The sequence below is a fragment of the Theobroma umbraticum genome, unplaced genomic scaffold (assembly GCF_002168275.2).
Source record: "Theobroma umbraticum cultivar Fairchild unplaced genomic scaffold, ASM216827v3 scaffold_89.0, whole genome shotgun sequence".
Classification (NCBI taxonomy): Eukaryota; Viridiplantae; Streptophyta; class Magnoliopsida; order Malvales; family Malvaceae; genus Theobroma; species Theobroma umbraticum.
Genome location: NW_018397271.1, coordinates 2,728,150 through 2,753,874, shown reverse-complemented (window position 1 = coordinate 2,753,874; position 25,725 = coordinate 2,728,150). Strand labels below are relative to the sequence as shown.

Genomic DNA, 25,725 nt, shown 5'->3' with positions numbered 1-25,725 from the left:
GGGGTTTAGAAACTCATTGTTTTGAAAACACACCGATTTTATTTCTTAGGGAGTTCTGCCTTTCTTACGTAGTGATCCTCTGCTTTTATAGGCCAAGGCGATAGATGCAACAAAAGATTACACAATAAAGGGATAAGTATGACATATAGTGGATTAAGGCAACTTAATAGTCAAACTAAGCTAGTAGGTAGTTTATTAGTCATAGTCTATTTCTGGATCAAAGGTGAGATTGAGTTCCTCTATCATCTGTTGTTTCCTTTTTCTGCAGATATCCATGCGGAGGGAGAGATCCTCTAGGTCTTCATCATAGTATCCTCTGCATGTTTCACAAGGTGACTTGGAAAAGCATGCACTTTTGTCTTTAGATGACTATGGCTTGGAAAAGTGTCGGGTTTTGTCTTTTAATGTAGCTTTTTCTTCTAGCAGGTTTATGGAGAGTAGTGAAATCTTCTCTTCATTAATTTCTCCATAATCCCATGGGTCTTGGGACCATTCACAAGGATCAGGGATTCCATCATTATATTCTTTTAATGTTGCCATTATTTTATCATGGTAGGGTCTAGGTGTCTCAGGAAAATAATCCCATGACATTTCTATTTCTGATGAAGGCTAAATATGATATGGGATGATCCTGTTGTGTTGACAGATTTGTCTTTGAAATTCTCTGTAGTGTTTGTCTAGTTCTTTAATATTGTAAGGAAATGACTTATATGTCCAAGCAGAAGGAATTGTTCTAGGTTGAATGGCTTTTCCATGTGTGAGAAAATATTGTGGCTTGTAAAGGATAAAGATGACCATTTGATTTTTCTTTCTTGCTTCTAAAATGAGCATTTCCTTCCAATGGGGAAGTGGGTAGAACCATGAGAGGACATCCACAAAATTCTTTCACCATTCTTCAATTTGTTGGTCGATCGCTTTCTGTATGAACTCAAGGAAGTCCATAACATGAAACTGTATACCAATGCGGTACTTATGTGTTAAGTACCAAAACATCCATTTCAATTCAGGAGAGGACTCCATGAACTCATAATGAAAGGGTATTTTGGATGAAGGCCATAAGGCTTCAGGATTAGTCTTCCATATTTCCTAAAGACTTCAATTTGATATTCAAAATCATTTGATCTACCTTTTGGTGAAATGTTCTTTCTTGGAATAGTTTAAGAACTTCAAGAATGTAATCAAGATAGAGATTTGGGGCTAGTGGTATAGAGGATGAGGAAGATCTAGTAATATAAGTACCTGGTTTTGGGGTGGGAGGTTTTGGTTTTGAGGGTTTTAGATTAAACATTATCATTTTTGGTTCTTAGGAAGGTTTGGACAAGAAATCAACAAGATGATTTACTTTTCCCTTAATGTGTTTGGTCTTAAAAGAATATTTTGAAAACCATTCTACCCACCGTAACAATTGGGGGTGTGGAATTGTCTTCTGCTTGAATTTCAACATCTGAGGAAATGAAGACATATCGATTTCAATAAGTAAGTGATGGCCAATAAAATGAAATTCGAACTTTGTTATGGCTTTTTTGATAGCAAGAATTTCTTTGAACATGGAATGATAGAGTAGTTTTACAATTGAAAACCTTCCATTTTTGTATGCACATATATGTCTCTTACCTTGCTTTTCTTCCAAGAGAACTGCTCTCCAGTATTTATCACTAGCATCAGTTTGTAATACTCTTTTGCCATCAGAAGGAATGTGCAATGGTTCTAAGTTTTGCAATTTCTCCTTAAAGTCTTGAATTGCTTTGGTTTAAGTGGGTCCCTATTTTGATAGGTTCTTGTTGTGCATTTTTTTAAGAGGACTGATGTATTTTGAAAGTTTAAGAACAAAATCTTTGAGGTAGTTCACTATGTTAAGAAACTGCTGAACTTATTTTTTTTATGAGGTATTGGTTTGGAAATTTTAGTAGTTCTTGTGAAATAAGGGGATTCGGTTGGTATTTACATAGGAGTATGTGCAGACCGAGAAAATCTATTTTAGACTTGAGTATTTGCATCTTTTTTTCTGAAACCATGACTTCGTTAAGAAGATTTAATTCCTGTTGGGTAAAGGAAATTTGTCATCAAGCAGAAAATGATTGAGAGGGTGATAGTTGATGACCAATCTGAGTTTGCCTCTAATTTATTTACCCTTTTGTTGACATAAAAAGCTTGACATGCCCATTGAGAATTTAATGGCTCAATTAGCCCTTACTGTAATAAGTCTTTACATTCCTATTCTGCCAGAGTGTGGTGTTTTGGGTTCATGCTTGAATGACTTGCTTTGGTGGGGTTAATGTCTTCATTAAGCTTGAAAGGAAGCTTAACAAAGAAACGCGGATTCTTCCACAGTGGATTATTACACTTTTGAAGAAATTCAAAGTGAGTGTTGGCACATGCCTTTTGTTTGAGGATTTCAACTATCACCTGACTTTGCTCCTCTAGTTGTTAAAGAGAATAGTTTTTTGGGATTGGAACAAAAGGTTTAAAAGAATATTTGTACCCGATCCTAGCTGGAAGTATTCTCGAATGTTGGCATTCATGATAAATGTCGAATCCAACAACTATATCTTGTCTAAGCAATCTTGATCAGAAGACTTGAGTTGTGATGAAGTACTAGGGAAAACACTATATGGTAATTGGTTTACTAATCAAATGGGTGGTGAAAGTCTAGTCTAAGGCTATTTTAAAATGCCTTTCATAAGGTATCGAAGAAGGTAATTACAGAGATTGGCTAGTTGTATTTTGATGGGTATATGGAAATTGGTATGGAAGGTATTAGTAGTTTAGGGAGATTTTGGATTTTTAATTGTGGAGGAAAATTGGGTTGGGGTTGCATCATGAAGGAGTCTTCAATGTCTGAATCAAAGTGGATAGTTTGGATGGCAAGTAAGGTCTTATCTGAGGGCTTATTTTCCATGGAGAAGATTGATTCAAATCTTCTTCATCAAGATTGACTCCTGTTTTCTGCTAGATGTCTTGAAATATCTTGGCACTTTTCTTTTTATTGGTAGGGCATTGTTTGGCAAAATGCCCTTGTTGGTTGCAGATAAATCACCTTTTTTATTTTGTTTTTTGCCTTGATGTTTTTTCTTGAGATATCTCCACTTGGTCTTCTTTCTGTGTTGTAAAGGATAAGTCCTACTTATCTTATATCTTCTGAAATGCCTTTTCTTTTTTATGCTATAGTTGCAATCTCAGGATTTTTGGACATTTTATCTCTCATTCTGTTTTGCCACAAGTTTTGTCCAATGCTTTATTCCCTGTGAGATTATTTTGGACCACTTTTCTTTTATGGCAAATATCTTTTAAAGCAATATGTACTTCTTGTTGTATTTCTCCTAGTGTGAGGGAAAGGATATATTTTCTGTGTTGTTAAAGTGCTCTGGTAATTGCTGTTTGGATTGGATCTGGCAGTGATGAGAGAAATGTTTGCTTTAGACTTAAAGAAGCGCCTAAGACATAAAATAATTTTTTCATTTTTGAAAGTGTCTGTCTAGGTCACTTTTTTTGAATGAGCAGCATTTTCTTTGGAAGAATTCCTTTCTTTGTAATGTTCTGACATCATCAAGGCTTCTAAGAAGATATCTATGGAGAATTTGGACAACTTGTCCAAAATCTTGCAAGACTAGAAACTGCATTTTATCTACTTGATTGAGAGTGTTCCACCAATTTCTCAATGTTGTTGTAAATCTTGGCACAAATTCCATCAAAATGGTATAATAGCTTTCTTCTGATAATCTTTTAGTTTTAAGCCAAGAATGGAATTCTTGGAATCTTTCTTCCCATCTTGTTGGTGGATGTCATTAATAGTGAAAGTTAGTTTGGAAATAGTTGGTGCTCTAATCTTTTGGGAACATGAATATGTGGAAGATCTTCATCGACATCCATCTCTTCAACTTTTACTTATGGGTTGGTTGCCATAAATTGTGGCAGATCTTGAAACAGAAAAGTTTGGTCTTTGTCCGTTTCATAAGAGGATGATGATGAGTCTGAACTTTCTTTTGAAGAATATTTTAAAATTGTGGAGGTTGAGAGCTGGTGATCTTCAGGTATTAATTTAATGGAGAAAATTTTTTGAACAGTATTTTCAGTGTATTGTTTGAGGAAGGAAGTGAAAGAGTTGTCGTTTTTTATCATCATTGTTTTTGAATCTTTTTGGGGTTTAATGACTACTTTTAGTTTTGGTGGAGCCTGATCTTCATCTGTCATAGGTTTTTTTCTTTGGATTTTCTCAAAAATGTTTTCTAGTTTAGAAATGTCCTTTGGCTCTTTTCTTTTCCTTTGTCTTTCTTCTTCTTCCTTTTATTTTTGAGTTTCTTGTAAAGAACAAAAGGTGTAACTTGTGTTAAGGGAGGTGGAAACTCAATTCTTGTGGCTGAAGGTTCTTTTGGTGTTGGAAAACTCTGGGCAATTATTTCGAATGGATCATTTCTTTTTGGAGATGGAATCCTTTTGGTTTGTTCGAAAAGCTTTATTTGAGATTTTAGCTTTTGGATTTCCATTTCTTTTTGTTCTCTGTATAACTGAAATGGAATACCTTGTTCTGGGACTTCTGTAGAGACTTGTTTAAGTCTCCTTGTAGAAACTTGATCATTTTAGTAGCAGCTTTAATGTTCTCAATTACTTTGTCCTCATTCTTTTGAACCTTTTCATGGATAGTCTCAACCTTTGGGTTGATTTCCTTCAAGATAAAATTTTGTGCAATCACATTTGCAGTCTGCCAATTTAATATTGCCTCTGCAGCGTTGATTTGGTTAGTCTCCCCATGGCATCTATTTGGAGCGGAGTTGGGATTCTGGGAGCATGTTTAAATTCTTTTTCTATAAATTCTTCTAGAGGGGGGAAATCTTGGTCATAAGAGAGATTTGTTGGTTGGAACATGCAAACTTGAGGAATCAATTGTGGGGTTTGGATTTTGGTCATGGTGTTGCATTTGTTAGGTACAATATGTTTGTAAATCCATTTTTGGATTTTTTTGTAGCAAGGTAAGAGAAGAGGTTGAGGATTTGGGGTGGTTTATTTTGATTGGTTTTTTCTTGTGGTGATGGCTTTGTCCATTCTAAAAGAGAGTATTTGACCAAATATTGGTATTTTCCTTCTTGTCCTAGGGTTCCAACTAAGGGATCTCCCTTTTAGAATTTGTCATACAATTCCTATTATGAAAAACTTGTCTTCTTTTTTTTTTTCTCTCTTTTGGGTTCTCTGTCTGGTTCATAGTCTGCTGCTAGACTGTCATGCTAGCATCCTTCACATATACAGTTTATGTCCCATGGTCAATGACCACTTAGTGGATCTGTGAAGTAGTAAATAGGCCTCCCTTTATGATCAGAGTTTTGAATCAGCTTTTGCTTTGAACCTGGTTCATATTTTGACTGTCTGATCATGAACATGGTGGTAAAGACTGGTGGAGCTGATGGTTCTTATAGGTGGGAATGATCGAATTTGATTTCAACAATACCATTTGTTTTTTTGGTGAAATGGGTTTTCGTAGACTGGATAGAAGTTGTGGCTTTTTGCATTTTTACATAACTGGTGGTCCATTTTTCTAGAAGAAGTTTGGCTAAGTCACTTCTTGGGATTCTTTTGGGAACAAATGAGCAAGTTGGGGACTATGATGTGCTTATGGTTAAGACTAATGTATCATCTGAATTAGTTTGGAGTTTGGAGAGGGTAAAAGTATGGTCTTGGATCCTATAAACCATCTGGTCATGGAGAGTGGCTATGATGACTGAAGGCACTTGTGGAGCACCTACAATTTGGATTTAGACCTTTAAGGCTGAGAGAAGGTTAGGATCACATAGGGCCATGGTGTAATTTGGAAATAGTGTAGCAATCACTGTTCTTGCGTTCAAGGTGGCTTCAACAGTACCAATGAATGCATGTTCATATTTGATGTACCTGGTATCAAGTAAAGCTATTCATGCAACAACCAATTGTCCTTCTCTTCCATGGTAATTTAGGGCCAATCTAACTACTCTAAAGTGGATGTGAGAGTAACCATGATGGATCCACTGCTGGGGAAATTTAAGAGGTATTTGAAGTGTGAAGAACTGTTTTGCTTGATCTCCTTGAATGAAATGCTTATCAAATCCGATAGATTGTATGTACTCCTTAGGTGCTTTTGGGGAATGTTTTATGAGAGCCTTGATGGATTTAACAGGGGAGGAAGAGGGTCTTGCATAAGTAGAATAAGGGTTTGCAAAAGGTAATAGTGATGGCTGTGTTTTTTCTTCTTCAAGAATAGAGTCTACTTCATACAAGAAATCTAATTTAGAAATAGATTTTTTGATGGAAGAGGGATCTAAGGATATGGTAGTAATATTACCAATAGTGGTTTTATCAGTTGAGAAAGCCATGATATAGACGTTTCTCTTTAAGGATACTTTCAGAAGAGATTCAGTTGTTCTAATGAGTATAATATATTGTATATACCTATTTACATTTTTGAACAAATTATATTAATCAACAATTTTTTTTGATCGATAACTTCTAACAAATTCGATATAGTGTTTAGTATATGCTTCCATATAACGTATTCTGAAAAACAATGTATTGAATAAATAATTCTTAAAAAATAAAAATAAACAATATCTTTTAATATATAATTTAAATTCTTTTTATAAAAAATAAATATTTTCTTTTCCTTTTTTTTTGCTTTTTCTACTAATTAATAATAGTTCTAAGAAAAACACATTCCAAAAAGTTATATTAAGAAAATAAAAGAATGGAAAGTAATTTTTAATATTATGATTTAAGCTGAATTTATGAAAAAATTTAAAATCTTAAACTTTTTTTCTATTAGTAGGAAGCATAGTAGTGGGAGGTCCTAATTGAGAAATGGGACTATAAAGTGTGATTTATATTAGAACAAAGGGTAAAAATATCTCAACCCTTTTAAGTTTTAGTTGAAATTTCAAATGAATCTATTAGTTTTCGAAATAGACCCTCTACTCAAAAAACGCAAACACTGCTAATAGATATTAAGAAAAGACTAAAATATTCTTTTTTTAATAATTTAAAAAATTATTATTGTGTTTTAAAAAAATAAAAAAAAAAGCATCGATCTGGGCTCCATAAAGGAGCATTGAGCTCCTTAAGGGGAGCACCGAGTGCTTCTTTGGGAGCTTCGATTGGGCTCCCCTTAAGGAGCACCGGTGCTCCCTTGATGAACACTGGTGCTGTCGAGGGAGCACTAAATCTAGTGCTTCCTTGGGAGTCCCAATTGGGCTTCCTAGTTCGATCGAAGCTCCCTAAGGGGCTCTGGTGCTCCCCATTTGAGGAGTTTTTTTTTTAAATAATAAAAAATAAAATTATATAATAGTAATTTTAAAAATTAATTAAGAGTTAAATTATCTTTTTATCAAAAATACTAATGATTGACTAATGGCTGAACCTACATGCCTAATGAAAAATATTTTTAGAGCGGAATGTTTATTTTAAAAATTAATAAACTTTTATGTAATTTCGATCAAAACTTAAAAAGTAAAGATTCTTTACCTTAAAACAAATGAGTAATACTGTTGATCCTTTAACAAAAGTTATAGCTAGGGGAAACATGTCAAGTACATCAAGGGTGACGGGGAATTAAGTTCAATGGGAATCTCCTCCTGAGAGTTGAGTTCAATGGGGAAAATGAATTATAGAGAGATAGATGGCTTGGCCAATGGTGCACATGTAGAGGTTACAAACTCACTATAGAAAGCACAAGGTCATAGCTAATTATAATTACCTTAAAACAAATGAGTAATACTGTTGATCCTTTAACAAAAGTTATAGCTAGGGGAAACATGTCAAGTACATCAAGGGTGACGGGGAATTAAGTTCAATGGGAATCTCCTCCTGAGAGTTGAGTTCAATGGGGAAAATGAATTATAGAGAGATAGATGGCTTGGCCAATGGTGCACATGTAGAGGTTACAAACTCACTATAGAAAGCACAAGGTCATAGCTAATTATAATGTCGATGGTATAAACTAGTATCCCTTGGGCTCTTAAAGGACAAAGTTACCCATTGCTTTATTACAAATTCCCGAAGCCTATAAATAGGAGCAGTAACGACAGATAATATACGACTCATCTCTTCCACTCACATGTACTCTACTATATACGGGCACAGAAACGTGTTGTATTTTGAGCCTTTTACTCTATGCTTAGTGCAAAATTGTAGAGAGCGGAACGGGTGCAAAACGTTATCTCGAGTTCCAATGTTGACAAGTATTCAGTATGTTTCTTATTTTTAACAAAATTGGGAGCAAAGATTATTATTTTAAGTTGTGAAATATGTGCCTCCGTCCCCATCAACGAGGAATGGGATCTATCAAATGAAAAGATGGATCGAAGAGATGCCCCCAAGAGGGAAAAAGAAACAAATTGAGTAGCAGTAACCATTATCACATGCGCAAAGAGAGAAACGTGCTTTCTTTTTCCACATAGAAAAAGACAAATCATCTTGAGGGCCATATGCCCGATATATGTGTTACGCATGATGCAAAATGTAAATTAAAAAACACAAGGGCCAACAGAGCATTGGGTAAATGGAGTGATTGAAACAAGCAGCAAGGCATCAACTAATGTAAATGTAAGGACGACTCATGGACTGCTATTAAATTTGGTAACCAACTAGGAACAAACATCTTGGTACACAAGGGGTGAACCCACGAACCAGAAAAAGTAACTTAAAATCTGTTTGCTAAAAGCCTTACACTAGATACATTTTGCGACCCAACCTCATCTGTACAACCCTCTAGGTTTCAAGGACACCAATCATTTGATACTAAAATGGACAAAAAAGGTAGAGTTGTAGGGGTAGAGAGTACCTGGCCAAACGGAAATAAAAGGAAGAAACCCCTAAAACGAACAAAAATAAAGACATGAGAAGATGCTGCAAATTGCTTCACTAGCAGGGCATGTCAGATTGGCTTATAGTATTGACTTGCTTGCACCGTCTTTTTCATTATCCAGATGTTGTGCTAGCTTTGTTCAGGCTAGCTCCCACATTACGCAGGCATTTGCTCCCTCCAGACAGTTCAGCTCAAGTGAGATTGACAGATAAAAGTGTTTACAGTTGGGTCCTACTTCAAGACTTCTGAAATGTGCGAGAAGAAACCCCATGTAGAAGTCTAACAAATCCCAAGAAACTAAGCTTCCCATCCGAATGTCTTATCCAGTCTTGGAGAACTACGTGCACAGGTACTGATGGGCTAAGTCCAAGTTCCTGGACCGAAAAAATGAACACCATTTAGCACTTTGATACAGGAAGCAGCACCGGATGCGATTTCATAAAGCCTTATTCAATCCCTCAGAAATTTGTAAAACAAAACTCAAAAGATCTAAAATCTGGCAAAATTACTGAGCTAAATAGCAATTATCAGCAAGTATACTTTAATCTTTTGTTTCTTCTAGGCAGCTTGGTAATCCAAAGATAGGATAAATGGAAGAATCTGAACTGCTCTATGCTGTGTAAACTTTTCTCAACACTGGTCCCCAGATTGGCAATCAACCATTTCTCTGGTATTTTCTCCTAGATCATGGAGCTTAAACACCTATCGTTTCCAGGTCTGAAGCCATGTTATAGGGAATTGTCTTCAATTTTACAATACCCAGGAAAACTCTGGGAGAGACAGAAAGGGAACACTTACCGAGGCAAGTTCCTCTATCATAATGGGCCTGTTGCCATCCTTCTCAAACAAATCATATGCACGTCTTGCATGTTGCTCCCAAGTTTCCATTCCTTCTAGCTGATGCACACTTATGGAAGCAGCACAAAATTCTTCAAAGTCCAATTTTCTATACTGAAGGGTACTAATCTGCACAATTCAAGAATAAACAAGCAACGAGTATTATAAGTTTAAACATATTGGAAGTATATTTTTTCACAATTTTGCAGTCTGTCTTCAGGGAAAAAGATGGATAAAATAACTTAGCAGCTTTACCATGTTGACATAATCAAGGACCCGTGAATCCTTCATAGCATCAGTAGAATTTTTCATCAGCACCTGCTAATTCCAAGCTATTTAGAATGATGTAAAAAATTATAAAAATTAAAAAAAACAAGTAGAGATAGAAGCAGACCGTCTTATAATTTTGCATAGAAATGAATCCATTTTTGTTAGGCCCTAACAATGTGAATTGTTCCCGGAGATAGGCTAGCTGCGGAACAGTTAATGTCTTTGCAAGAGCCTGCCATAATAGGAAAGCTTCAGCCGGCATATTCTTATTCATAGTTAACAATGTTAAGCTTTAGATCTTTATATCAAGGATATAAGCTAATATTTAAGAAATTTAGATCATTTTAAAAGAAATATAAGTACATCTTTTACAGTGCAAAATGTCAATAATACTGCATCCCTCAACTCCTCTATCTTAAGTTTTTATGAATGCAGACAAGTGCTATTTGGTTTTACTTTGTTTTGCTGCTGTGTTGGTGAGTGCTGAGTGTTGGTGTGGTGGGGAAGGAGCAGTAGGAGCACTGAAGTGTTTCAAGGGTTTCAGTTGGATCTTAGTTAACCCAACTGTAAATGAGATGGGCTAGCACTAGGGTTACCAGCAATGAAATTTTCCTTGTAGCAATAACAGAGTAAACCCCATAACATGATCCCTAACGCACTTTTATTATATTCATACAATTCTATGTAATGCCTAGATTAGAAAAATAAAAATAATACAATTGAGTCATTGATCCTTCTTGTCTTCTTAATCTTTTCATCATTTAATCTCAATGCAAAGTGCAAAGAACAGCAAATGACATCTCTCTTGATTACACCACACCTTGGTACACTGCCAAGTAGGGCAAAAACATAGCCAAGCAGAAAAGTGGTGCAAAGTTGTAAACCAAAATAAGGTTTGATGTAGAAAAATCAAAGGTTTCAAATTAATGTTATCAACGTGTTAACAAGTAGAGAAGTACAATGTGCAATAATGCAAATGATGAACCTAATCCCAATTAAGCATTAGAACCAGATCAGATTTTGCAATAATACAAAAAAAGTGAGTGGTTTAAACATTGCAAGAACCCCATACCAAAAGTATATAAGAGGATAATTACATTTTTTAATGTGGTGAATTAGACACAAATTTCAGGGTAATTTTCAGGCTGCCAAAAATGGAGCTAAAAGACTCACCCTTGTAAGTTCAATCTATATTTAGACTGTCACTATGGATATTGTCAGGTTCATATAATTCAAGATGCAACACCAGAAGCATCTGTTTGATTTTGATAAAGGGTGTTTCAATGATTATTAAATTAGACACAACCATTTATTAGAGCCTAAATTACGCCCAAAAGTGCATTAAGATTTTTTATCAGCAGTTTTGGCACAGGTTTTAGATGATCTAAAAAGTTTGTGACACAAAAGAGTTATAAAGACTTTTTAGGGTTAATCCTAGAGCTGCAGATAAAGTCTATGTTGTGGACATTGATTTCATTTATGGTTCCAGCACATGGCAAATAAGTTTATTAAAACCATATAAAATAATTTGATAAATAAAGCAGACATACTTAGTGGGAAGAAAAAACTCATTGCTAATCATAAGAAGAAAAAAGACTAGACACTCTTAAGTAACAAAATTTAGCCAGAAGCCTTATATAATTATACTTACGCCCAATGCTGTTTTTCGTAGTGCAGATGAGCCTATATAAGCTTTTACAAGCCTGCATATTATCATATCTGATGGTATCTTTATCTCATGATAATTTGCCAACCACGGATGACCTAAGCATCAATCACAAAGAAAGTTATGATTAATTTCTGAAAAAAAAAAAATCAAATAGAACATCATTATAAATAATCGTGATCAGGCATGGAGTACACTTAATGAAAGAAATATGGTTAGGGTACTTTCTTCATTATCAAGTTATCTCCTCCAAAATTACTCCATGACAAATGATGGAAAGTAGTAAACAAATGTAACATCACAAGTGCCCTCATATAATGGCTGTTTTTCCATACCAGGTGACAAAGTTAGGATCAGCTACTTCAATAGTCTTAGCTACTTACTCAGAGCCTGAGCAGCAGTTAGTCTCTTACGGTAGTCCTTGTTCAACAATCTCTTGACAAAATCTATCGCTTCAGGGGATAAAGAAGGCCAGGGAGCTTCATCAAAGCTAGGGTCTGCTTTAAGGACAGCACGAAAGATGCCAGATTCTGTCCGTGCCCAAAATGGTCGACTTCCACAAAGAAGAATATAAGCAATTACTCCAATACTCCACATGTCTGCCTCAGTCCCATATGATCTATGTAGTACTTCAGGAGCGACATAATATGCACTTCCTACGATGTCATTCAATCTTTCATCTGCCAAATCCTACAATAGTCAAAACCCATTCATTTGAACAGAAGCAGAGAAGGGGGCCTCAGTGAGTAGATCTAACCTGGCTTTACATAGTCTGAAAGTCCAAAATCAATGGCCTTCAGAGGCGAATTCTCTTGTTTACTAGTGAAAAGAAAATTCTGAAACAGAAAATAGCACATCACCATTAAACGGAAGAGAATGCCACATTATGGTAATCATAGTGTGGGGGAGAATCATCATACAGAAGTTAAATATTTTTCCTTAGGCATCTAATTTAAAAAATATATAATCCAGTTCTCCAATTTCTTAAGTCTCATTGTCATTCCATAGAAGCATCTAGATAATTTAAGGCCTAGTCAGATTCCAAGTAAAGTATAAAAAATGGGAATTTCCAATCAAATATTGTAGAGAGAATACAATTTATGTTCCTTTTAATGAAAAATTCAGCTGGTGATACTTGATCACTAATCACGATGATGCAAAATTATACATGCAGTTTTTAGAATTGCAGACAAATAACGCAGGAGTTCAAAACATAACATAGGCAAATGAATAACAAAAGACTAATTTGAGAATTTTGAACATGGTTACAAAGAAAGTGCCACTTAAAACCCAAGACTAACATGGTGGAAAGGAAGTTAAATGAAAGTCAGCCCGGACAAATATACCTGTTGCAGTTCGGTAAAGCAACCCTTCAGAAAATCAAAGTAATCACTCATCTTAGAAAGGATTAAAGCATTAAGATAATAAATCTCATCATCCTTTCTTGACCAGGTGGAAGGAGAGAGATACACTCCCAGGCAAGATTATCAAAGAGGTGATGGTAGAAGAGAATAGCAATTAATCATAATTCACAAGCACTCTTAAAAAGGCCATCCAAATTATGCCAATGCAAATTTAGTCATATAAATGGGGTGTGTGAGGCTTCCACACCTTATGCTTTCCGATCATGGTTCAAGTAAGTTTCAAGGATGGTGATCATGAGAATTGATGCTCTAGAATACAAAGATTATGGTCATGATCCATGGCAGATATGAGTCAATTACCTCTGGCTTGAGGTCACGGTGGACTACACCTTGAAGATGACAATAGGCCACAACACTTAAAATCTGAACCACAACAGTCTTAGCATCTTCTTCTGAGTATTTTCCACCCCTAGTAAACACAAGCCAAATCCATGTTCTTAAAAGGTCCATAAACAAGTCAAACAGTTTACACTAAAGGAAAAAGTTTAGAGGACACATGTACCTTGAAAGTATTCTATCTAGCAATTCACCACCTTTACACAACCTGAAAACCATTAAAAGCAATAGGGAATAAGCTCCAGATGTTTTAGTTATTACTACAGCTTCTGTTACATGGGATATAACTGATTTGAAAACTTTAACCACCGACAACATTCTCTCACAGTGGATTTTTTCCATTGGAGAAGAAGAAAACAAAGACAGGAGAAAGGAAAACGCTAAGAACAACAAGACATCAGGTAAAGCAAAGAAAACAACCTTCCTTCATAATTAGAGATTTGCTCAAAGATTATAAGTTTGGACCAGATGTAAACCATTTGGCCAACTAATGGTGATCTCATTAAGATTTACAGTCCCATACAAATTGAAAGTATAGATATTAAACTACAATACTATTGCTGATCAGTAAAGTGAATGGCTAATTTCAGTTTTGACAAAATTGCTTGCATCTGTCACTAATTTTCAAGTATCAAAGATTTGGCATTAGTTCCCATGGATTCAAGAAATCGAATAAACTTAGTCCATCCCATAAATACGACTTATCTGATAAAATGCGAAAATGTAAGACAAAGAAAGCTACATTAAGAAAATTCAATTTGCTCACACTTACTCCATCACTACGTATACATTGTCATCATCTTCATAGGCGTCATAGAACTGAACCAAGTTCTTATGACCTGTTAAAGCTCGTAATATCTTCACTTCTCGTCTTACATCCTCTATGGCAATTGCTGTTGTCATCTGCACACAAACAATATTTGTGTCAAATACAACAAACTGTTCACTGATTTTTTTTTTAAACAAAGAAAAAATAGCCAAGAGAGCAGTAGCTATAAAAATGCTATCTTTGAAGTCAGACCAAATTATCTGGAAGACATATAGGTTCTGCCAAGTCATTTGACTGGAGTAAGTGATTAAAAATATCACAAGTCTAGTGACTACACAACAAAGAATGTTGAGCCCCTCAATTTAAGATACAAACACACAATATTTGCATCAATATAAAACTGTTTTAGCTTGAATTAAATATAATTATCAATATCATTAACCAAGCTGAATATCACTGGTTGAAGATTATACCGTCATATATAAATGGCACCCAGATATTTTCCGGATAAATTGAACTGTAAACAAAATGAATCAAATCCAAATACTTGCTAACAATCAATAGCCAAAACAAGTGTTACCAAAGCAACAAAATGGATATCTAGGATGCACCTATAAGAATTAAAGGAGTCCTAAGATGATATTCAGATCAAAAGATCCTCAATCAGAGTGACTGCAAAACGTATACCTGCAAATTCCTTAATGACTTGAGGAAAATAAAAGCTAGCTTAAAGGCAAAATTAACATAGAAATTAGACCTTAGACTTTGGAATAACTTTAACGGCCACATCATGGCCTTTGAGGCTTCCTTTCTTGCCCTTAGCCGTGCAAGTATATCCAAAATGTCCACGCCCCACTTCCTCACCAAGCTCATAATGAGACATAAAATGCTTTGAAAATCCAAAATTCTTATCCAAACCGATGTCACACTCATTTCCTTCAGGAATTGAGGCCTCATTAGGCTTAATAGAGCCATGCCTTCTTGCCAGCAGTGCCCTGATATGCTTTGCGGGAGAAGGAGGAGGAAACGGGCGTTTGAAGATGCGCAGAGGAGTAGAATTCACACTTGATATTGCTGGGGATGTCTTGAAGAGGCTTGGCAATGGACTTGGACTGTAAAAAGGGAAATTTGATGACTTGGTGGAGTGGGCATTTGCTGGTGGATCATTTTCACCTGGGATTGATATGTCTCCAGATTGGTTTTGTTGGTGTTCAGTGGGTTTTCCATGGCAGAGTCCCATTGGAAACAAAGTCCCAAGGAAAATACAAACAAAAAAAAAAAAGAGTCGAATTGTGAAAGAACCAAGAAGTTGAAGGCTTTTGATCAAGAAACAACAAGAAAAGTGCAAGAAATTAAACCATGAGAAGGGAAAAGTGAGAAACTGAATTCAACCAAAAAAAAGAAAACAACTGATTTTGGTGTATTCTTGGTGTGAAGAAAAAAAAACCTCGAACTTCACAGTTTGATCAAAGAAAAGGAAAAAAAAATAGCACTGTTAAATTTGCAGAAGAGCAAACTCCAAGAAAATTCCAAAGCAAAAAAGAAAAGAGTACCCAAGAAGGAGAATTACATGAAAAACATAAAAACAAAACTATAATGAGAAAAGCAATTCAGCTTTGCTGATCATACAAAAACAATGCCAGATAGAAAGAAAGACAGAACTCAAGAAGAAAAGAAGCAGTAGCAGAATTTTGGGTTCGATGCAAGAAGGGAATGAAGAGGAAAGACACAATACCACAAGGCGGAAAAAAATTACTCCTAGAAGAAGGAAAGAATAAGAGGGAGAGAGGCAAAAGAACAGAGAAAAAAGCAAGGTAGAGATGCTTAGCAGAGGCAGCAAGGAAAGGAGATAAAAAAAAAAAAAGGAAGAAAACCAATGCTTCTTTATTTCTGCTTTTTGTAAGCTTTTTTATTAGTAGTTTTTTTTTTTTTTTTTATGTGCGGAAATATCACTGAGAGAGAGAGGATAGTCTCCCCACAAATAATTAATGGAAGTGGGGTTGGGTTTTGGATCCTTCCAGCCTGTCCTTATTGCATCCAAAACACCAAAATAGATACAAATGGATGCTAGATGATGATGGAAGAGTATTGTGCAGTGTATTTGCGGTTAATATGTGAACATTGTAACAGGTTTGAGGCAAACAAAAGACCACTCATCTCCCATTGTCTTTGTGCATCCCTGCTTTGACTCACCTTTTTTTGTTGTTGCCCTTTGAATGGCTTTTGTCTTTTATTTTTTGATTATTACACTATTTGTTCTCTCTCTCCCCCCTTTGGCGTAAACGAAAGGATGAGTGCCACTGCTTTGTTGGACATTTTAGTTATCCCCTAAAACATTTTCTGAGCCAGCCCTGATATGAGGATTTCAAGGTAATCTTCTCCATTAAAATAGTATAAATCGTATCATTCGTGAACAGGGTTAGCTTCTATTATCCTCTATTGCAGCTGCTTATTAGAGATTTTTCTGCGTGTGTCATATAATTTATTATCACTCCTATTGCACTTTTGTTCAACTTTCAATCTGAGAGTTTTTGTGCATGCACTTTGTCAAACTCCCTAACCTGTTGAACCTGTGGATAGACTTTTGCCAACCTAACATTGTTGAAAATCCAGTCACAATCAAACTTCATTACTCTCTGTTCATATTAAAAATCTAAATCTCCTCCAGCCAGTTTGGCAAGCAATGTCAAAGGAATTCAGCTAGGCAGAGCAATCCTGGGAATTGTCAACCTCTACCTCTGTGCTGATCCTACTCTAAGTGTTCCTCTGAATTTGCAACTGTTTTGCCCGATTTAAAAACCGCAATTGTTGTTGTTACAGTGAGATGTACAGGAAAGACCTCAATTTGTAGGGTAATAACTGGCTTCAATTCTTGTGGGCTTTTTCGCTCAAAAGTGGTTGCATCAACTTTCACATCACTAAACAAAAGACTCCGGCACAGCCTCTGCCTCTTTATTCTTCAATTAAATTAAACAAGAGGGTTTGCTTTCCTTCGGGTGGCGGTTGGCAAAGCAAAACTCCTTCCACCTGGAGCCATTTAAGTTGAGCATCCCCTTGCCACTTGGAAGCTAGAATCTTTTTGTCTCCGGTTTCGGTGTAATGGAATAACGGGACCAATGGAATCATGTTAGGCTTTACCTTGGTCATTAACAAAGAGAGAATTTCTGATATCAACAAACCCCTCTACGCATGTCCTAGCAGTGGACTTCTATGTGGTAAGTGACCTATGTTTTCTTCTACTATATTTGACAATAAGTTGTATTTGAGTTTTTTTTTTCTTTTATCATGTATAATTTAATTTAACCACAATATTTGAAAAAATTTTAAAATTCAAATAAATATTTTTTATTTCATTCAATTAAATTCTTAAATTTTTATTTTAAACCAAATAGATTCTTATAATTAAAAATTGATTAATTATTATTAAATAAAATATTATTTATTATTTTATTTTCAAATGACATTACGTGAAAAGTAAAAAATTGTCACTACATACACCTTTAGTTGAATTAAATATGTAAGTGCTCTAGTCCCCGAGATTAAAGCATAAACTAATTAATAACAAAATCAAGTTTTTAGTGAAATTTCACACTCCCAAAATCCAACCCTAAAAAATAAGCAATCTTAACTTTATGCATACTTATCCTTTGATCCTAAGCTTGAGAAAAAAAAAAAAGGGAAAATGAAAGGAAAGAAAGTTCATTACACGATAGACTTATCCATGGATGGAGTTAGGTTTTTTAAAGTAGAGCTCGAGCTCGACCTAATTTATTCATTTAATTATTATTTGGTTATTAAAATAAATAAAATATTATTTATATTAATAGTTAATACTCCCATTGTTCTATTTTGTTTGTTTCTGTTTGATTTATTTGTCAAACAAACTCAGTTTTTATTTTTTTAACAAAATCATATAAAATAAATTTTTCAAAAAATAATTGTTGAAAAGTTTGAAATTCAAGATTTTCAAATCTTAATTTTAAAATTTTTTTAACTTTATGGTTTTGTTGAAAATAGTTATCAAAGCTGAGTTAATTTGACTGAAAAATCAATAAAGAATAAACAAAATGAAGCGAGGCAGTGAATTTTAGAATTAAAATTTAATAAAAATTTTAATATTTATTCATAAAATAAATTAATTTAGTTTGGTCGAGCTTTAAAGCCCAAACGGCCAAACCCTCCCGTGATAGCTTAGATTCGTGGACCTCGGTGGTTAGTCCGATCAATGAACATCTCTAATATAAGAAACAAAGAAAATGAAATTAAATTTTTGAGTTATATGATATAAAAGAGAAACAACGAAAATGATAAAATAATAATTAAACATAATTTTTATAATTTAAAAAAAAATAACCCAAAGTTTTGAGTAAAAGATGTACACCATTACTAAATAAAGAACTTTCATTCATTTTTCTTTCATTTATAAGAGGATAGGAATTGGATTCTATAGAAATTGTTTCCCATTCTCAAATGAGTTGGTAAGTGATTATATATAATTCTTTTGGATGTGATGTCTATGTCTCTCCACTTACATCTTCTTCTCTTATTTCCTCTTTCCAACTAAGAAAAATAATTTTATCCCCTTGTTTTTTTTTTCCCCCTATTTTCCTCACTTCCTAATATTCAAACACAAAGTGTAGTACATTTAATATTTTAAACTCTAAATCCTAAAACCTCAACCCAAATGAATCAATTTGTAATCAAATAAAACCCTAAACTCAAAATAAATCAATTTATAATAAGAGAGTTTTATGTAAAATGTAAGCAAAATCAATTAAATTTTAATTTTTAAATATGATAATTTCTTTAAAACGTCAGAGTATGTCAACTAAATATAATTTTTTTTTCATTTCAAATTAAATATCCGTTGTACTATTTTAAGATGATTGAAACTAATATCCTTTTTTTCCGTAAATATTGTAATTTATATATGTTAAAATTATTAAAAATTAATATTATAGAAAGACTTAAAATTTTTAGCGTAAAGTTTCTTTAATAATAATAATAATAAGAAGAAGAAGAAGAAGAAGAAGAAGAAGGAAGGTTTCTTAGTGTTTGGCCTCTAACAAAGAAATGGGATGGAGGCAATAGAAAATTAGCATAATAAGCCTGTTTTGGTTTGAGGAGGGCTACACTTGCTTAATAAGATGTTAGGGATACGGGTATAACATGGTGTGCATTTATGCAAACAAAATAAACAATTAGGTGGGTGGCTGTGTCAGGTTGGCATCCATAATATACAATCATTTACTTCACCCAAGCCAATCATCCCTCGCAATGCCACCAATCAAGTGAAATTATTCACAACAAATCATTCAATAACTGCCAATGCCTCCTCTCTTTCTTGTTAATGTTTAAATTAGCCGAAATATTATTGATTACTCATCACCATGATTTTTTTTTCCCTTGAAATCATTGACATGATCTGATTAAAATAGAGGCCGCCTAAAGATTTATAATTGTTTCTAATAGAGGGAATGTTACGTTACATTAGTTTTTTTTATCACCAAATGTGGTAATATAATTTTATCATTCATATTACAAGAAACCTTACTTTTCTCGTATGAAACATTCTCTAATAATTAAGAAATTTCATTTTAATTATTTAATTATATTTAATTATCATGTTATGTCATGCGGAGCCATACTAAAATCGAGGCTTCATATTCATGGGACATGTATATTTAAGGCATTTTCCTTTTTATTAGTGGGAATCATTATAACTTAAAATAGTCTATGAAGTTTTTTTTTTTGGGTAGTAAAAATCAAACTAACTATTTAAATTAGAGGATATGTGCATTTATCATTAACTAAATAATCAAGTGCTTTAATATTAAATTTTAAATGTGGCGGTGTGTTTTTATATCTCTTTCATCATAATTTAATAGAGTACTGCTGTATAGGCTGAGTTTTGAAGGCGGATTACAGTTCCACTGCTCAAAATTGCCACTGGATTGTAAGTAAATCAGTTGTAACCTCGACAACATTTATTCAATATGAGTAGAGAAAGGCTGAGAATATATTAATTAGCATGCTAGCTCATGTATACGCCTCAAATAAATGCATCTCATAGACAACAAAAATATTAAATACATTTAATAGAAGATACTTGAGAGAATTGATTATGTAGTCCAGTAAAATAATTAATAATTTCTTGTTGAAAATTTTTAATTAGTTACTAATAAAGCCATATAAAATTAGATATAACTTAGTCATTACTAATTATAAATGACATGATTTTTTTTTTATTTTGGAAAATGAACATCTATCTGAGTTAGTTCGACTTTAGACAAAAGAAATACCTTGAAATTGAACAAAAATATAGTTTCTGCTATTTGAGTCTATCGGACTGCCATTCAAATTGAGAATTTGGGAAATTTTGGATTCCTTATTTAATCATCCATAAAGACTTTGAGTCCCCTGAACTATGAGGCATCGAGGTCCAATGATAGTCCAAGAAAACATTTATTTTAAAATATGATACACCTTGATCATTATCTAGCCAAAGCAAACGCATTTGCTTTGCGAGACAAACGATGATGTTTTCATTATAAACCTTACGAGGGTGCATAGCTTTTAGTTGTATACTTAATAATCATTACTATTGTCGGTCCAATGGGGGGAAATTGTTTTGAATGCATTTATTTTCATATGGTTTGATCAAGCTTAAAGCTCCAGTTATCAAGGAGTCCAGGACGACCACTTACAAGGATGTGCCTGCCTGGTTTTGCAACCAACTCCACCTATCCCTAGAAAGGACAAGGTGAATAGCTCCCAACAGCATGCAGCCAACTACGAAGAAAAAGATAACTACCTATACAGGACAAAGGAGTGCATCATCCCAAGTATGACTCAGTCTTCACTCTTACACACTCTTTCTCTCTCTTCTCCCTTCTCTCATCCTTTCCCCTTTGCTCTTCTCTCCTCCCCCTGTGAGCCGTTGCTAACTCAAGTATTGGACAGGGCAGTTAATCACTGGGGAACCTTCAGTGTCCCATTTCTTTGCAAGATCAGACACCTCATCTCGAGCTCAAGTCCCACATTTCAATGACCTAAACATTTGGTGATGTTTGTGTGAAACAACAACCATGTCAAGCTAACCAACTTATAATTATGCTCCAACTGCATCTCCCATACACTCCATCAAGCCCTAGTTGCATCCACAACTTCCAACTTTCCTAATGACTAACCTATGGTAGCCCCATCTGCCAATCTTTTGAATATATCGTTTACAGATTTTGTACTGAAACTAGCCTCATCTATCCTCATATGCATACCATCATGGTTCCACAATAATCAACATCACTACATGTTAGATAGTTTGTTAATGCTGGTCTTATTAATGAAAAGTTCTAACTAAAAAATTATAATTAATTATCTCATTAGATATAAGTTTTTAACAATTGTATTAACAAAGGTTATTAAATATAATTCTATGAATAGTTGTACTATAAAAGAAAACACTTTTGAATGTTCATCTTATTAAAAGAAACAATTGTTTACATGGAAAGGCAATTTTTAAATAGTCATCTTATGAAAAGAAAGGACTGTTTACATGAAAAGACATATATGTTCGTTTATTATATAAAAAATGTTCTTACATTGTCATTTTCACAATTTTAATAAGTGTGTTAAGGATTTAATTGTATTTTGAAGGTTGAAAAAATACCTTAAGGAAAGTAACAATTCACGCCCTTAAAGTCATACTCTTTCTTCTACTCAAAATATTCTTCTTCTTCTCAAATATTTCTAATAACCATAAGGTATTATTTTAAACCTTTTTCATAATTCTTTTCTGATGGAGATTGGGACAGATTCAAGTGTGAAAGTTCACTTCCAAAATCAAGAAGTGATCAAACTCAATAGATTTGATGGAACGTATTTCACTAGATGGACGGACAAGATGATATTTTTATTAACTACATTGAAGATTTATTATGTTCTTAAGACGGATTAACTATCAATTCCAAAAGAGATCACATCAACAGAAACAACAACACTTTTTGGAAACATTGCTGCAATAACAACTGCTATTGCAACCACTGCTAATGTTAACATGGAGAAGCGAAAACATGATGAGTTTATATGTTGTGGATACATTCTCAATTCTCTCACTAGTCGATTGTATGATCTCTTCAGACAAAAGACTTTAGCAAAGAAAATGTAGATTGCACTTGAATAAATATACAAAAAGGAGAAAAAAAGGTATGAATAAATTTCTTGCATTGAGATACTTCAAGTTTACGTTGATAGATACCAAACCAATTATGGATAAAGTATATAGTTATGAATTCTGGCCTCTAAATTAAGTAAACTAGAAATCAAAATTCTCACTTCAAGTGGCAGTAATTCTATTCAAACTTCCACGTTCTTGGAATGGATATAGGAAGAAAATTTTGCATTCCCCAAAAAATTTTAATATCGAAGAGTTTCAAACTCGTTTGTATACTGAGGTAGAAAATCATGCTTGAGATGCACTCATTCTTGGGTCAAATATAAATCTTGTCAGTGAAAAAAAAAAGGTTCTAGAAAATTGAAAATAAATAGAGTCTAGAAAATTGATTTCAAGAAATTCAAGAAATATAAGAGTGATAAAATGTATTATCGTTGTGGAAAGAAAGGACATTTTATCAAGGAGTGCAAGTTTAGAAATTCTAGAAATCTTAAGACAAGATTGTTGCTTCTAGTTTTGGAAATAAGGTAAACTTTGTTGAATGTGATGTTAAAAAGCTTATTATGATGGTCACTGAAATGTATATTGGAATGTCTACCGAAGTAAACATAGCTATTGTAACAAAACATTTAGAATGGTGGCTAGATTTCGATGCTACTATTCATATTTGCAATGACAAAAGGCAATTTAAGAGTTATGAAGAACTTAAGAGACTAGAAATTCTAATAAGAAACCATAATCTTGCTAAGGTGCTTGGCAAAGGAACGATTGACTTAAAATTTACTTCATGGCAGAAATTAACTTTACTAACGTATTTCTTGTTCTTGAAATTAGAAAAGATGTTGTATCTACACATCTATTGTGTAAGAATGGTTTTAAGATTGTACTAGAATCCAATAAGGTTGTCTTATCGAAAAATGTTATATTTGTTGGAAAAGGATATTCTTGTGACGGAATGTTCAAACTTAGTATTAATGAAATGAATAATTCTTTTGCTTATACTATTGATCATTCTTTTGATTTATGGCACACTAAACTAGGTCATTTAAATTTTAATCTTTAAATTTTATGTCAAAGAATGGTTATATTTCTCATCAAAAAAATAGTTTCGAAAAATATGAAATTTGTGTTGAGACAAAAATGACTAAGAAACCTGTTCCAAAAATTGAAAGAAAATTAAAATATTAGAATTTGTACATTCTGATATCTGTGAACTAAATGGCTTACTTATAAGGGGAAGGACAAAGTATTTTATAATGTTCATTGATAATTATTTTTGCTTCACTCATGTTATTTAATGAAAACAAAAGATAAAGCATTTGACAAATTCAAACAATTTAAAATTGTAGTTAAAAATAAAAAAGAAAAGAAGATTAGAATTCTTCAAAGTGATAGAAGAAAAGAGTATTTTCAGACTCATTTTCTTTATTTTATAAAGAGAATGGAATAATTCATCAAAGAACAGCTCCTTACACACCTTAACATAATGGATTAGTCGAAAGGAAAAATAAAACTTTGATTAATAAGGTAAATAGTATATTATTAAATGCAAATGCTCCTTTGAATCTTTTAGGGGAAGCATTTTCGATAGCTTGTCGTATAAGTAATAGAGTTCCTTTAAAGAAATTACTTTTGACATCATATAAATTATGGAATAATGGCAAAAAACCATATTTGAATTATTTTAAAGTGTAGGGGTGTATAGCTTATTATAAAGTCATAAATCTTTATAAAACAAAATTAAGATCTAGGGGTGTCAAAAGTATTTTTGTTGGTTACGTACAAAATTCATAAGCATATAGATTTCTTGATTTAAATATAATGTTATAGTAGAATCTATACAAGTTGATTTCTTTGAAAATAAATTTGTTTATAATATTGTTAATTTTGAAAATGAAAAGCAAGTTGAAATGACTCCAATAGTTGATGAAAAAGAAAAGGAACTAATGAATCTATTGAGCCAAGAAAATGCTAAAGATTGAGAAAAGAGAAACATTTAGATTCTGATTACGTTTCTCTAGATTCAATTGTTTTTCTAGTTAACAGAGATAGAACCAATGTACTAAATAAAACACCAATTATGCTAAGTGTAGATGAAGACTTTAAAACTTTTAGAGAAGCAATGTCTTCAAGAGATTTAGCTTTTTGGAAAAAAGTTGTAAATGATGAAATAGACTTAACAATGTCCAATAATACATGGGTCTTAGTTGATTTACTTTTAGGTTCTAAACCAATTGAATGTAAATGGGTGTTTAGAAGAAAATATAATACTAATAGTTTTATACAAACTTTTAAAGTAAGATAAGTTGCTATAGCTGTCAAACAAAAGAAAAGACTAGACTATTTTGATACATATACTCCAGTAGGTAGAATAACATCCATTAGAACACTTATAGCACTAGCTTCAATTTATAAGTTGCATATACATCAAATGGAAGTTAAAACAACCTTTTTAAGTGGTGATTTAAAGGAGGAATTATATATGGAACAATAAGAAGGTTTTATACTTCCTGAAAATGAGAGAAAAGTTTGTAAATTGGTTAAATCAATTATGGGCTAAAGCAAGCTCCTAAACAATGGCATGAGAAATTTGACTCATCCATATTGTTTTATGGTTTTAAACATAATGGGCATGACAAGTGTGTTTATTCAAAATTTACCAAAGATTATGGAGTAATAATATGTCTTTATGTTGATGATATGCTAATATTTAACAATAACATGATCGACATAAATGAAACAAAGAAATATTTAACCTTTATATTTAACATGGAAGATTTGAATGAAGTTGATACGATTTTAGGTACTAAAGTTAAAAAACATAACAATGGTTATGTTATTAATCAAAGTCACTATATTAAAAAATTGATCAATAAATTTAAACATCTCAATATAAAAGAATTTAGTACTCCATATAACTCAAGTATGAAAATGAATGAGAATGATAATCAATCAATTGCATAACTTGAATATGCTAGTGCTATTGGAAATATTATGTATGCTATGTATTGCACTAGGCTAGATATTGCATTTGCAGTTTATAAATTATCAAGATATACAAGTACGCCTAGTAAAGTTCATTGGAAAGTCATTAGGAGAGTTCTTGGATATCTTAAAAAAACTAAAAATTTAGCTTACATTATTCGGATTATCCATGAGTATTAGAAAGATATTTTGATGTAAGTTGGATTACTAGTGCAAATGATAATAAGTCCACTTCGGGATGGATTTTTACACTAGGAAGTGGTGCCATTAGTTAGGCATCTAAGAAACAAACTTGCATTTCACATTCAATAATAGAGTCAGAGTTTATAGCTTTAGCTACAGTAAGAAAGGAAGTGGAATGGTTGATGAATTTGTTATTAGATATAAAGTTGTTTCTACAACCAATGCCAGCTATTTCTTTATATTGTGATAGTGTTCCTACAA

At 33.3% G+C, this 25,725-nt stretch overlaps 1 protein-coding gene across 1 annotated transcript; it reads right to left on the bottom strand.

Moving 5' to 3' along the window:
- Window positions 1–8,552: 8,552 nt before the first annotated feature.
- Window positions 8,553–16,007, bottom strand: LOC110426477 (CDPK-related kinase 1-like). Its single transcript, XM_021441689.2, has 11 exons — window positions 14,881–16,007; window positions 14,127–14,257; window positions 13,521–13,562; window positions 13,319–13,427; window positions 12,352–12,430; window positions 11,978–12,274; window positions 11,580–11,692; window positions 10,053–10,160; window positions 9,914–9,976; window positions 9,620–9,787; window positions 8,553–9,195 (listed from the first exon to the last, which is right to left on the bottom strand). The coding sequence occupies exons 1-11, from the start codon at window positions 15,361–15,363 to the stop codon at window positions 9,058–9,060; spliced, it is 1,731 nt and encodes a 576-aa protein (XP_021297364.1). The 5' UTR covers window positions 15,364–16,007; the 3' UTR covers window positions 8,553–9,057.
- Between the last annotated feature and the right edge of the window lie 9,718 nt (window positions 16,008–25,725).

Excerpts from the sequence above, each read along its gene's own strand:
- LOC110426477 (XM_021441689.2), bottom strand. The coding sequence starts at position 15,363 with ATGGGACTCTGCCATGGAAAACCCACTGAACACCAACAAAACCAATCT. Across the intron at positions 12,275-12,351 it reads TTCAGACTATGTAAAGCCAG|ATGAAAGATTGAATGACATC; the intron begins GTTAGATCTACT and ends AGGATTTGGCAG. Across the intron at positions 9,788-9,913 it reads TCCTTGATTATGTCAACATG|ATTAGTACCCTTCAGTATAG; the intron begins GTAAAGCTGCTA and ends TGAATTGTGCAG.